The 14,016-nt window shown below is 36.4% G+C and overlaps 1 protein-coding gene across 2 annotated transcripts in view; it reads right to left on the bottom strand.

Annotated features, from left to right (window-relative positions):
* The window catches only part of LOC144432808 (intersectin-1-like), a 305,852-nt gene that overhangs the window by 28,622 nt on the left and 263,214 nt on the right, over positions 1-14,016 (bottom strand). For both annotated transcript variants that reach the window (XM_078121087.1, XM_078121088.1), the window contains 4 exons: positions 11,817-11,915; positions 6,033-6,200; positions 4,860-4,931; positions 1,160-1,291 (listed from right to left, as the gene is read on the bottom strand). In XM_078121087.1, coding sequence (XP_077977213.1) covers positions 1,160-1,291; positions 4,860-4,931; positions 6,033-6,200; positions 11,817-11,915 — 471 coding nt within the window. The remainder of the gene's footprint in view (positions 1-1,159; positions 1,292-4,859; positions 4,932-6,032; positions 6,201-11,816; positions 11,916-14,016) is intronic.

Genomic DNA, 14,016 nt, shown 5'->3' with positions numbered 1-14,016 from the left:
CGAAAGCCAAGTGAAGTCAAGGATGGCAAGCTTTCCTGTTCTGAGAATAGGAGGCAGGCATTTGAACAACATGTTTGACAACTAATTTTCATTGGGACTTGAAAAATCACAGATATTGAGCTAAATTTCTTTCCAATATCATGAAATTGCAAGACTATACCCTTACGGAAGGCATTCAGTTTAAATCTGGTACTATAACTTATAAGCTAAATACTATTAGATAATTTGCATAATCCATGATTTTTTTGATGATTAGGCAATATGTTAACTCCGTAAGCTTCAAACTTCATACAGCTTCGTATGATTAATTTTCCAATTAAGTTGTACATCATGTATAATATCTATAATTCAGAATTTTGCATTCCAGTGATGTGTGTAGGCCCAAAAATCTACGGTTTTGCCCTTACGAGAGCCATTCAGTTTATAAATCTGGCACTGTTAGGCATGGATAAACTCACTGTGTTTTTATTTTACTGTTAAGCATGGACGACAATGAAAAACACATTTTATCCCTAGGATTTTTTTCACAGTAAAGACATTCTGTACTTGCCAGTTACAGACCTGAGAGGAAGAGTTTTGAGTTGAGTGGATGTTTTTATAGCATTATATGCACTGACAGAATACTTTGAATTAAAAGTGTCATTTTATCAAAGAGGATGCTTTGAAATTAGGACTTGGTACTTTTCTTACACCATTACATATTAACTTTTAGACTGAGTACATATAATGTTCAGTTAAATATAAGGCACCATCAGTTGCATTTTTTGTTTGCTGTCTGTGTGTGGATAGAGTTAGAAAAAACAAACAAAATTTCATTTTGCTCAAAAGGCTGTATTTCTTCATCTACATTAATTGTACTGTAAATGGATAAACCATACAGATATCTTCAAAATAACTCCACATTTTTCTAAATAGCTGTTTAAGAAAATCAAACTTTGCATGTTGACATTTCTATTCACCAGTCTAGTAGACATAGGTACAAACAGAAAATGAATCAACAGAAAAGTGAATTTTACATGACATGCTAGCATTGTGTTTTTTTTCTGTGTTTGATTTTTCCCCCAACTGCCTGGTAGGTTTTGTGGAAATTCAAGGATGGCAAACAAACTATTTAATTGATGGAGCCTAATGAAAACTTTGAAAGTAAATATATACTTACATATCTATACATTTTATATAATATACCAGGTTTAGCATCTATATCAAAAACTATGATGCCTTGCTTGGTAGTGGTGGTCAATAGTAAGAAATCGTTGAATAAAAAACACACTAGTTCTTTACTACTCTTTGCCTACAAAGAAAGATAAGAATGTATTAATTCCAGTTCATTGTTTTCCTGACAAACTTTATATTGCACACACAATAATGATGATTCTGACAAATGGAATTCAGGTATTACATAAAACTTTATTCTGTCACTTTGCCATGTACTTCAGCATAAAAAATAATTTGGAAAATGTTGTTTTGCTTTGTTTTTCAGACACCTTTGACAGGAAGCCAAAACTTATTGGAATATTGTATGCAAAGAATTTGCTAAAAGATGGATGTTGACACTCTAAATAACTCTGTATGCAATACAGTTTCATTGTGTTCATTTCTGTGATAAAATGGTGCCAATAACTGACTAACTTTGAAAAGGCCACAACAAAGCAGAATTTTGGGTTAACTACTTTTCATCAGAAAACATGAGAAAGATCTGAAATTTGTTTTTAGCACAACTGAACTGATAAGGTTCAGTAGTGCTATAGGCATTGCTCAGTGTCTGTCTGTCTGTCTGTCTGTATGTATGAATGTATGTATGAATGTGTGTGTGTAAACAACTTACAGTCAAAAACCACTGGACCAATTGCCATGATATTTGGTGTGATTACCTTGGGTGTCTAGTTGGGAAATTGTTCAAATCAAACCACCGGTGTGTGATTTAGGTAAAAAAATGTGAGTTTTGGTCAAAAATTTAAACTTCAAAACTACTCATCGGATTGATCTGAAATTTGGTTAGTCTAAGAACGTCCTTAGAGGTGTTTAGATTAAGAATTGTTCATGACATGATGATCCAATCAGTGATATGCAAATTAGGTATAAAAATGTGTCTTTTTGTTGAAAATTCTATAATTCCAAAACTACTGAGCAGATTAGGCTGAAATTTGGTTGGAACGTTTTTCAGGGTATTTATATTAAGAATTGTTCATGACATGATGATCCCATCAGTGATATGCAAATTGGGGCTAAAATGTGTCTTTTTGGTCAAAAATCTATAATTCCAAAACTATTGAGCAGATGAGGCTGAAATTTGGTTGGAGCATTCTTAGGGGTGTTTAAGAATTAGATTAAGAATTGTTCATGACATGATAATCCCATCAGTGATATGCAAATTAGGTCTAAAAATGTGTTTTTTTGGTCAAAAATATATAATTCCAAAACTACTGCGCAGATTGGGCTGAAATGTAATGGGGATGCACCTTGGAATGTGTAGATGAAGCTGTATTCATGACATTATGATCCCATCAGCAATATGCAAATTAGGTCTAATATTCTCAATTTTCGCCAAACACATATCTTGAAACTGCATGGTGAATGGGTTTAAACTTGGTGGTTTCTGGAGGTATTATTCTGCAGTTAGTGTTGAAAGCATTTCGACACAATTGGCCATAGTAACCATGACTATGCTCTTAGCAACAGTGAAATAACATTGCATATTACAAAGATAACAACATGGATGGGTAGGTAAATGAATAAAGATTCAAAAAAATGTATGTTACTATGCCTAGCAATAAGACCACACCCATAGCAACATCCAAATGATGGTTTATATTGCAAAGATGAAAATTGGGAAGGGTAGGCAAGTGAATAAAGATTCCGAAAATGTATGCAAATATACCTAGAAACAAGACCATGCCCATAGCAACAGCCAAATACAGTTGTGCTACAATGCCATTGGCACTATTTTTAAATAAATAAATTTTATTTTGAGTTTGGTGTTCACCACTCTTCTATCTTACCTTGACTAGGGTCCCTGGTTACAAATAATTTCAGCTTGATGTTCCCCACTCTTCTATCTTACCTTGACTAGGGTCCCTGGTTACAAATAGTTTCAGTTTGATGTTCCCCACTCTTCTATCTTACCTTGACTAGGGTCCCTGAGTACAAATAATTTCAGCTTGATGTTCCCCACTCTTCTATCTTACCTTGACTAGGGTCCCTGGTTACAAATAATTTCAGTTTGATGTTCCCCACTCTTCTATCTTACCTTGACTAGGGTCCCTGAGTACAAATAATTTCAGCTTGATGTTCCCCACTCTTCTATCTTACCTTGACTAGGGTCCCTGGTTACAAATAATTTCAGTTTGATGTTCCCCACTCTTCTATCTTACCTTGACTAGGGTCCCTGGTTACAAATAATTTCAGTTTGATGTTCCCCACTCTTCTATCTTACCTTGACTAGGGTCCCTGAGTACAAATAGTTTCAGTTTGATGTTCCCCACTCTTCTATCTTACCTTGACTAGGGTCCCTGGTTACAAATAGTTTCAGTTTGATGTTCCCCACTCTTCTATCTTACCTTGACTAGGGTCCCTGAGTACAAATAATGTCAGTTTGATGTTCCCCACTCTTCTATCTTACCTTGACTAGGGTCCCTGGTTACAAATAGTTTCAGTTTGATGTTCCCCACTCTTCTATCTTACCTTGACTAGGGTCCCTGAGTACAAATAATGTCAGTTTGATGTTCCCCACTCTTCTATCTTACCTTGACTAGGGTCCCTGGTTACAAATAGTTTCAGTTTGATGTTCACCACTCTTCTATCTTACCTTGACTAGGGTCCCTGAGTACAAATAATGTCAGTTTGATGTTCCCCACTCTTCTATCTTACCTTGACTAGGGTCCCTGAGTACAAATAATTTCAGTTTGATGTTCCCCACTCTTCTATCTTACCTTGACTAGGGTCCCTGGTTACAAATAGTTTCAGTTTGATGTTCCCCACTCTTCTATCTTACCTTGACTAGGGTCCCTGGTTACAAATAGTTTCAGTTTGATGTTCCCCACTCTTCTATCTTACCTTGACTAGGGTCCCTGGTTACAAATAGTTTCAGTTTGATGTTCCCCACTCTTCTATCTTACCTTGACTAGGGTCCCTGAGTACAAATAATTTCAGCTTGATGTTCCCCACTCTTCTATCTTACCTTGACTAGGGTCCCTGGTTACAAATAGTTTCAGTTTGATGTTCCCCACTCTTCTATCTTACCTTGACTAGGGTCCCTGGTTACAAATAGTTTCAGTTTGATGTTCCCCACTCTTCTATCTTACCTTGACTAGGGTCCCTGGTTACAAATAGTTTCAGTTTGATGTTCCCCACTCTTCTATCTTACCTTGACTAGGGTCCCTGGTTACAAATAGTTTCAGTTTGATGTTCCCCACTCTTCTATCTTACCTTGACTAGGGTCCCTGGTTACAAATAGTTTCAGTTTGATGTTCCCCACTCTTCTATCTTACCTTGACTAGGGTCCCTGGTTACAAATAATTTCAGTTTGATGTTCCCCACTCTTCTATCTTACCTTGACTAGGGTCCCTGAGTACAAATAATTTCAGTTTGATGTTCCCCACTCTTCTATCTTACCTTGACTAGGGTCCCTGGTTACAAATAGTTTCAGTTTGATGTTCCCCACTCTTCTATCTTACCTTGACTAGGGTCCCTGGTTACAAATAGTTTCAGTTTGATGTTCCCCACTCTTCTATCTTACCTTGACTAGGGTCCCTGGTTACAAATAGTTTCAGTTTGATGTTCCCCACTCTTCTATCTTACCTTGACTAGGGTCCCTGAGTACAAATAATTTCAGTTTGATGTTCCCCACTCTTCTATCTTACCTTGACTAGGGTCCCGGAGTACAAATATTTTCTTTGACCTAGACAGTTGGTTAATGAATTAAAAATCAGTTCCTGAAAAGAATCACAAATACATGTGTCACCTTTCATCTATATGCACTGAAACATGAATCAGATGTAAAAAATCCATGATTTTAGGTACTACTGAGTGACATTCTGCCTCTTGTGGTCAACAGGCTTGGTCAGACTGTTAGTGGTGCCATTGACTGTCTATACCAAGTATTTCAATTTTGGTATTTTACAGGCTTGGTCAGACTGTTAGTGGTGACATTGACTGTCTTGCCAAGTATTTCAATTTTGGTATTTTACAAGTTTATCAAGTCAATGCATTATAATTGTATTTGTGAATTCTTAAATTTACAATTGGATAGACAGCCTTTACTTTCCTTAGTTAATTTTAGAAATTAAACAAGTCTTCCTAGAAGACACAGTTCCTCCCTCAAATACATTACTTCTAAGTGACTGAATGGAGACTTTATTGAAAACAAGCCTTCAATCGAAGACCCCAACTTGTGCGGTTTATGGCAAAGTTATTGTGCAAATTTGAATTGTGTCCTTGATACAAAGCTGCAGAATTGATTGGACCAAGTTGCTAGTGTGACCTTGAATATGGAGATCAAAGTCAAAGGTCAAGATATTAAAAAGAACACTGTCCTTTGGGGTATAGACATTTAAATTGAGTCTTTGCTTATTCAACTTCTTGAGTTAACATATATAGATAGAAAAGGTCTGGTCCTATAGTTGATAATAATTTGGTGTAGGCACTTGAATGGAGTCAATACATATCATACCTATAAAGTTATGATGCATATTGTGAAATTTAACAACAAATATAGCCACCATTCAGCCACATTTGAGTTAGTTGTAAAACAAAGTGATGTGCATATGTGGTCACCATGTGGTCATATTTGCATATATCAAAGACAAAGTGAAGCCTACATGTCCATATATGTCACCTTTGTGCAAGGTCTGAAAGAAATCGGATATTGCATGTCTGAGAAATGATGTATTACAGATGCACAGACGAATGGATGGACAATCTGCACAGAGCCCATTGTAATACTTCCCCCTTCAGGGGATTACAAGGTGACTGATACCATTTGATTGTTATTCCTTTCCTCACCTGAATAGCTAGTGGTCTAAGTATTAACTTACCTCAGCTAAACCATCGCATTGCACATGAGACTGCAACCATTCTAAACGATCAGAGTTCTCCTTTTCCCGTACTCCTTCATTGACCTGTGTACATAGTTCTTCAGCTTTCTCCAATGCACTATTTACATTATCATGATCTGGGTGATACACTGGAGTGTTTTCTAAAATCTACACAACAAATTTAACAATATGTCAGTATTTAACACAATATCTTGTTGTCAGTAGACTACATCATATAATATGTATTTTATCAAATTTAAAGATGATTAAGGGGTACAAGAACCACACTCCAAACAAATCTTTGTGGAAGACATAGTCCCCTCCCCTCAAATACTTTACGTCTATGCGACTGAATGGAGACATGATTGAAAAGGAATTGGTGGCAACAAATACATACTACAAAGTGTCTGATAATGCAGGAATTTGCTGAATTCGATGCTTGTGGAAACTTATTTTCTTCAATATTAAGTTGTAAACACGATTTAAAAGAAATTGGCAACATACTACTATGTGACTGTGATTGGCAGGAATTGGCTTGATTTTGGTAATTAACTCTGAAGGTCAAGCCATAAAGCTAAATCAACTGAATCATGTTCCAACTTTTGACCCATTTCTATACTACCTTATCTCTCTAAACTTCTTGACTCCCATGTCCATAAAAGCCTATACTATTATCTCACTAAATGTGATTTACTCTCTCCCTTTCAATCTGGATTCCATCCTGGCTATTCCTGTCAGACTTCTCTATAACCTATTTCGTAGACCTTTGCTATATAGCTATTAATAATAATGAATGAAGTGGCATAGTTTTTCTAGACTTATCTAAAGCTTTTGATATGGTCAATCATAAATTGCTCATTGATAAACTTAAAGTCTATAATTTAAAGTGTACATGCAAAGGGTGATATTTTTTTCGTCATTATGTTTTCGTCATTATGTTTAGAAAAAAAGTTTATTTTGTCATATAGATAAAGGACTTTGGGTTTTGTGACAGTATAGAATAGTTCTGACAGGAGAAATTGCGTGAAAAATGAGTCACTCTAGGCTCAGCCAGGAAGTACTTCTCATTTGCATGTGGATAGGACAGATTTTGGACATCGTGACATCCACTTCAGGAACACAATCGTCCTCTTCAGTGTATCTTTATATGCAAAGCAATTATGGTCAAGCCAGAAGGTCAACATCACAACCGTTTTTCGCCAGAACACGATGTTGAATATTTGTCAGATGCCTCAAGCATAGAGCAATACACTCCAGCATTAACATCTGATGGTGTGATTTAGCCATATTCATTAGAACCGACCGCTAGCAGTAACGATAGTTCCTCTGGCAGTGAATGAGTGAGGAAGTTGGTGGTCAACCACAGAGACTGAATGACACTGCTTTATAAGTTTTATTTTGATGTAAATTTCATAGAAAAATGTAGTCATGGCTAGTACACATTATATGTAATAGTTTATACCTGTGTTTAAATATCCACCATGCAAGTTTAGTGCTTGTTTTCTGACTATGCCTTGCTGTCTTGTACCGCAACATGGCCTATCCAGTGTATTGTTTACGTCCTAGTGAAGTCGTACTGTTTACATAAAGTGAAGGCTGTTATCAGCGTCCTTTATTGACATAACTATTCAATGGGTGGAAAACAGCTCCCACAGACAATCTCACTGTTACCTCAACACAATAACTGAATAACAGGACACTTGGATGTATCAGTGTAAATTGTAGGTGACAATGTTAGATGTAACATATTACGTTTTGTTACTTTTGTCCGTTGGATTTTGTGAATCCCATGTGATACGCTATACTCCTCACTGAATGAAAGCGCCAAATTGCACTTTTTTGGTATCTAGTATAATTGAACTTTGACTAGTCTAGAAGACCAAAGATTGTTTACATGTAAACACTACCATCGAGTGTTGTCAACCGACACTACTTAGGTGACACTCGATAAAATGTCACTGAAATGAAGAAATTGTATATTCTAATTCCCAATTATTGAATTGTAATGGAAACGAAAATTGTCTAATATTTTCGTATCTATCCAACATACAAAGATCGAATGAGAATGGCTTCACGAGAAGACAACACAAAGCAATGAGTTCCCCATAATATTCTCTCAAGTTGTTCAGATGTAGCATGTACATTCTATGACCATTCAAAATCTTAGCTAATGTAGACCCACAAATTAAATTCGTCGTAGCAGAAAGTTTTGTTGGATAACTATACCTCTTGAAAACTATGTAGGCACTTTTTTCATTTTTTATTGGGTTCATTACCATCCACACAGTGACATGAAGTGGTTTCATCTTCTTTCAAAGCACGACCCATGCTCACTGAAGCCAGCCGTACCGTGGTGTATTGCGTATTATCTCCGACTATTTTTGTTTTGTTTGAGTTTTTGATGGACATGTCTTATGTTGTGGGTTTATTTGACCTGGGATCGTGAAGTGTTGATTGTACTGTACTGTGCTGTGCCCATGATCCACTACGGACATGTTTTTGGCATGATACAGTAATATTTCAGGTAGACAAAACAATGAAAACAAAAATAGCAACATTATAATTAGCATTGCGTCTTTGTACTTTGATATGATTGTGACAGTATGTGCATGTGAAAATGAAAATGATCGACTCTCAGTACCATGGAAATCAAAACATACAATCGGACTACGCATAGGTTTCCAAAAAAATTGCTATCATACTGAAAATATTTTATGAAGCTAACTTGCTTTCTTTCTTGGTGAAAACACCATTTCAAAATATTTTATATGTTTTCAGTAATTCATAAGTAAACATTATACAAAGGCTTAGAAGGCTTTAATAACACATGGGAGCTCAACACCTTTTGTGAGCTGGCTGAGGTGCCGAAGTTAGTTGAAGCACAGGGGTCTAAGGGGTCAAGTATTTTTGTGACTTTTCTTGCCAATGCGCATAATATTTAGAGGTATGAACACAATTTAATTTATATTTATGCAAAAATAAACATAACAAGTCATTGCGAATAACATAGTCCCTGCTATGATTGGGTTTTAAGGAACTGGCAGTTTATGTTGTCATTTTCTTGATATCACTACTCTGATCACGCAACAACACTTGTGAACCTAAATCAAACAGACTTAGATATGTTGTGTCTCCTCGTTGGACATGGAACATGCCTACTCATGTTGTGTCTCCTCGTTGGACATGGGACATGCCTACTCTTCAAGATGATGTGATGGAATAAACCATTCAACAATAAAGGATGGGTCAGGTAGGAAGGGGGGACCTGTTCAAGCATTTCTGAGTTATGGCTTAGGACATGAAAACTGCGCCAACAAATCGCTGCCAGGCAGCCATATCGGATTGTATCACAACGAAAATGCACATGTATGTCATATAGAACACTGTCCTAATACCAACTTTGAATGAGATCTGTTCATTAGCATGTCTGAGTTATGGCTTTGGACATGGAAAATTCGCAAACAAAATGGCTGCCAGGCAGCCATTTGGATCATATCACTACGAAAATGAATATGTACATGTATGTCATAGAACACTGTCCTAATACCAACTTTGAATGAGATCTGTTCAAGCATGTCTGAGTTATGGCTTTGGACAGGGAAAATTCACAAACAAAATGGCTGCTAGGCGGCCATATTGGATTGTTATAATCATGAAACAAATTGACGTGCATATGTATGCCATTGTATGTTGCCCCTGTACCAAGTTTGAAAAAAATCAGTCCAGGCATCTCCAAGAAATGGCTCTGGACAGATGCACAGACGGACACACGGACGGACGGAACCCAATCCATAAGTCCCTGTCCCAGACTTCGTCTGGTGGGGACTAATAATGAAAAGAATTATCAACCTTTGCATGTACACTTTAAATGCTTCAGCTATTGAGCGGTTCATATCATATCTCCAAGATAGAAAACAATTTTAATTATTAATTTTAAAAAATTGTCAATCTTCAATGCTGTCGATTAACTCTGGTGTACCACAAGCTTCTATCTTAGAACCTCTTTTATTTTTGATTTATATTAATGACCTTCATTCAATTATTTATAAAAATCATATCAACACTTATGCTGATGACTCTTCCTTGCTTTACTCATCTTCTTCAGTTTCTCAAATTAATCAGACAATCAATAATGACCTTGACAAACTTAATCACTGGTGCAACCAAAATCACATGATTCTCAACACTAAAGCCATGTTAATTTCACCCAAAAACATTCTACTATGCATGACAGCTTTTTCCCTCTTTTTAATAATATTCCCATCTCACTTTCCAATGTGGAAAAATCTCTAGGTCTCTCTATACAATCAGCTCTATCCTGGGCCAACCATAGTGACTATATTTGTAAAAGGATTTCAACTAATATTCCTGCACTGCGCTATATTTCAAGGTTTCTCGATGTACATACTAACTAGTCTAGAAGATTATTTTGTCTCAGCAATATTCAGCCTCACTTTGATACATGTTGTAACATCTGGTCCCATACCAGAAAAGGTTATATTGATAAACTTTTCAAACTACAAAAACAAGCCATCAAACTTATCTTAAACATCATTACAAGGGAAATGCAATTGCAAAATACTAGTAGTATTGATCTTTTTAAAAAAGTAGACTTTACTTTAAGGTAAAAGGTTCCTTTTTAATAAATATTTACTGATCTTTAAAACTGTCCATAACATGGTACCTCCCTACCTTTCCGATCTTCTTACAAAAAGAAATTCAGACTTTCAAACTCATACTCGTTCATGTTCTAATGACCTTTTCATTCTACCTACTCCCAACTGTCAACGCTTCACTCACTCTTTTTCTTATGAGGCAACCAAATTATGGAATGACTGAAAATATTAATGTATTTATAAAATTTGTAAGGTGTCACATTTCAGAATGTTTATAATGTTTTTGTGTCGTTGTTTTTATTTAGTCATTGTTGATGTATTTGTATATTTTGTTCTGTCTTTGATGTACTGTTTGTCCTTTTCTAAGTGTGGCCTATTTTTCCTTTAGTTTGTGCTTAACTTTTTTTTTTTTTTTGGGGCCCCTGGGTAGATTAGGCTGGTCCTAACATGAATAACTGTTTGTTGATGTGTATTTTAAAGCATTTTGATAATAAAAGTCACTATTGTTATTATAAGGTCAAGGGTTCAAAAGATAGCTTGCATCTGATTATATGGGAGTAGACAATTGCATGAATGGAGTCTCTATGTATTAGAGTTTTTGAGTTATGCAGTAAATAATGATTTTAACTACAAACATGGCTGCCGTTCAGTAAAAGTGATATGAGCACCATTGTGTATAGTTCTTTTCTTCAATATTACTTGTAAATATGCTTTAAAAGAAATTGGGCATATGTAAACACTACAATGTGTCTGTGATAGCCAGGAATTGGTTTCATTTTGATAACTGACTCTGAAGGCCAAGGTGAAAGGTCAATGTCTCAAAAGATAACTCGCATCTGATAACATGGGGTTAGACACTTGAATGGTGTCTCTATGTTTTACAGTTTTTGAGTTATGCAGTAAATATTTATCGTTAATTACAAACATGGCAGCCATGCGATCAAATTTATATATATCAACAAACAAACAGAGACGTGAACATGTCCCACATGATATGTCACCTTCGTATCAGGTTTGAAAGAAATCATATATTGCATGTCTTAGAAATGATGTATTCTTGTCAATGGACGCACAGACGAATTGACGGACAGATGGATGGAGTCCACTGTAATAATCCCTCCTTTGGGAGGACTAAAATGTGGGTCTAAATCATACTATATCATCTTACCTTACCAATAAGTAGAGGATACTTTGTAATTCTTTGCATTGGTTTGATAAGAAAACTACTGAAAGGCATCCCCTTTGTTTTGACATCTGATGCATACTTCTATAAAAAACAGAAAACATACAATGTATCAAGTATACACATACATGTAGTACCATATGGCAAGGATCAAGTTCCATAGATTTAGAGTTGGGCCATACACATTTAAATGAATTCTTGTATAACAGGTGGTTACTAAAAAAAAGTGGCTGCTCTAGTGTTTCTGCAGTGAGAGTTACTTACTAGAGTAAAACATAGTTTTAAGCTACATTGTATGCTGGTGTCGGACTGTGACAGATTTTGTACATATAGAGGTCTATGATAAATGTAGCTATTGCAAAATGACAGCCAATTTAATACTTTAAGTATTTTTATGGCTTGCTGTTTGAAATTGGCAGCCCAGTGTAATTCTTGCTGTTTGAAATTGGCAGCCCAGTGTAATTCTTGCTGTTTGTTTTTGTAACTTGCTTAGCCTCTCCAAGTCCCAAGGGTTAAAGTAAAACTACTACTCCACAGTACAGAGCTTAGTCTCTCCAGGTCCCCTAAAGTACGATTACTACTCCACAGTTCAGAGCTTAGCCTCTCCAGGTCCCCTAAAGTAAAACTACTACTCCACAGTACAGAGCTTAGTCTCTCCAGGTCCCCGAAAGTATGACTACTACTCCACAGTTCAGAGCTTAGTCTCGCCAGGTCCCCTAAAATAAAACTACTACTCCACAGTTCAGAGCTTAGTCTCCCCAGGTCCCCTAAAGTATGACTACTACTCCACAGTTCAGAGCTTAGCCTCTCCAGGTCCCCTAAAGTACGATTACTACTCCACAGTTCAGAGCTTAGTCTCTCCAGGTCCCCTAAAGTACGATTACTACTCCACAGTTCAGAGCTTAGCCTCTCCAGGTCCCCTAAAGTACGATTACTACTCCACAGTTCAGAGCTTAGTCTCTCCAGGTCTCCTAAAGTACGATTACTACTCCACAGTTCAGAGCTTAGCCTCTCCAGGTCCCCTAAAGTACGATTACTACTCCACAGTTCAGAGCTTAGCCTCTCCAGGTCCCCTAAAGTACGACTGCTACTCCACAGTTCAGAGCTTAGCCTCTCCAGGTCCCCTAAAGTAAAACTATTACTCCACAGTTCAGAGCTTAGCCTCTCAAGGTCCCCTAAAGTACGACTACTACTCCACAGTTCAGAGCTTAGCCTCTCCAGGTCCCCTAAAGTACGACTGCTACTCCACAGTTCAGAGCTTAGCCTCTCCAGGTCCCCTAAAGTAAAACTATTACTCCACAGTTCAGAGCTTAGCCTCTCCAGGGGCTTATGGTATTCGGTTAAATGAAACAAAACAAGAAAACTGTGAATGAAAAATGTTAGAACACATGTACAACCCATAACACCAATTAATGTTTTCTGTGTGTACCACAATCGATAAAAGTATAGTGTTTCATTTGGTGATTGACTACATTAGAAAGGCCACATTCTAGGCTTGTAAATAAACCAATTGAAACGGTACACTTCTACACTTGATATGAATGCTATAAACAAGTGCAGCACATAGAGAAAGTGTTTTACTAAAGTGTTTTGTTTTTAAAAGTGTGTTACTCATTGTACCTGCTATTGCTTTATCGCTTTCAATTCTGTTTACCTCAGCTTTTGTCTTTTGCAATTTGTGATTATCTCTGTCATTTCTTGTTTATGTCTTGTAACATGTACGTATATCAGTATCCCCTATATATGATAGCTAGTGGGGAGGATGTGGGAGGGGCTCTCCCATGGTAAGCACCTTTTTGAAAATAAGTACTTGCAGGAGGCCTTTTAGTAGCATAAATTTTCAAACCATACATACTATTGAAGCTATTGGGTACTTGAAAATTGTGTTCAATATCTCAATTGTACTCTCAATACATTGTTATACAACTGTTCAATTTGAGCATTTTAATGTGTAACATCTCACTACATGACCATTCCAAATGATTTATCACATGTTACAAAATTCTTTAAAATGACTGTAATTATCACAATTTACCAAAGACAAAAATCAGGGAGATCAGAACTCAAAGCCTTTATAGTAGGTACAAATACTCTTAGCATTTTGCCATGCTTTGTTTCATTTAATTTCAAATCATTTCATTTTGTTTTGTGTTATTAAATTAATAGCCTGTAAGCTTAGAACAGG

The sequence above is a fragment of the Glandiceps talaboti genome, chromosome 3 (genome assembly GCF_964340395.1).
Source record: "Glandiceps talaboti chromosome 3, keGlaTala1.1, whole genome shotgun sequence".
NCBI lineage: Eukaryota > Metazoa > Hemichordata > Enteropneusta > Spengelidae > Glandiceps > Glandiceps talaboti.
This window is presented reverse-complemented; position numbering and strand designations above follow the sequence as displayed.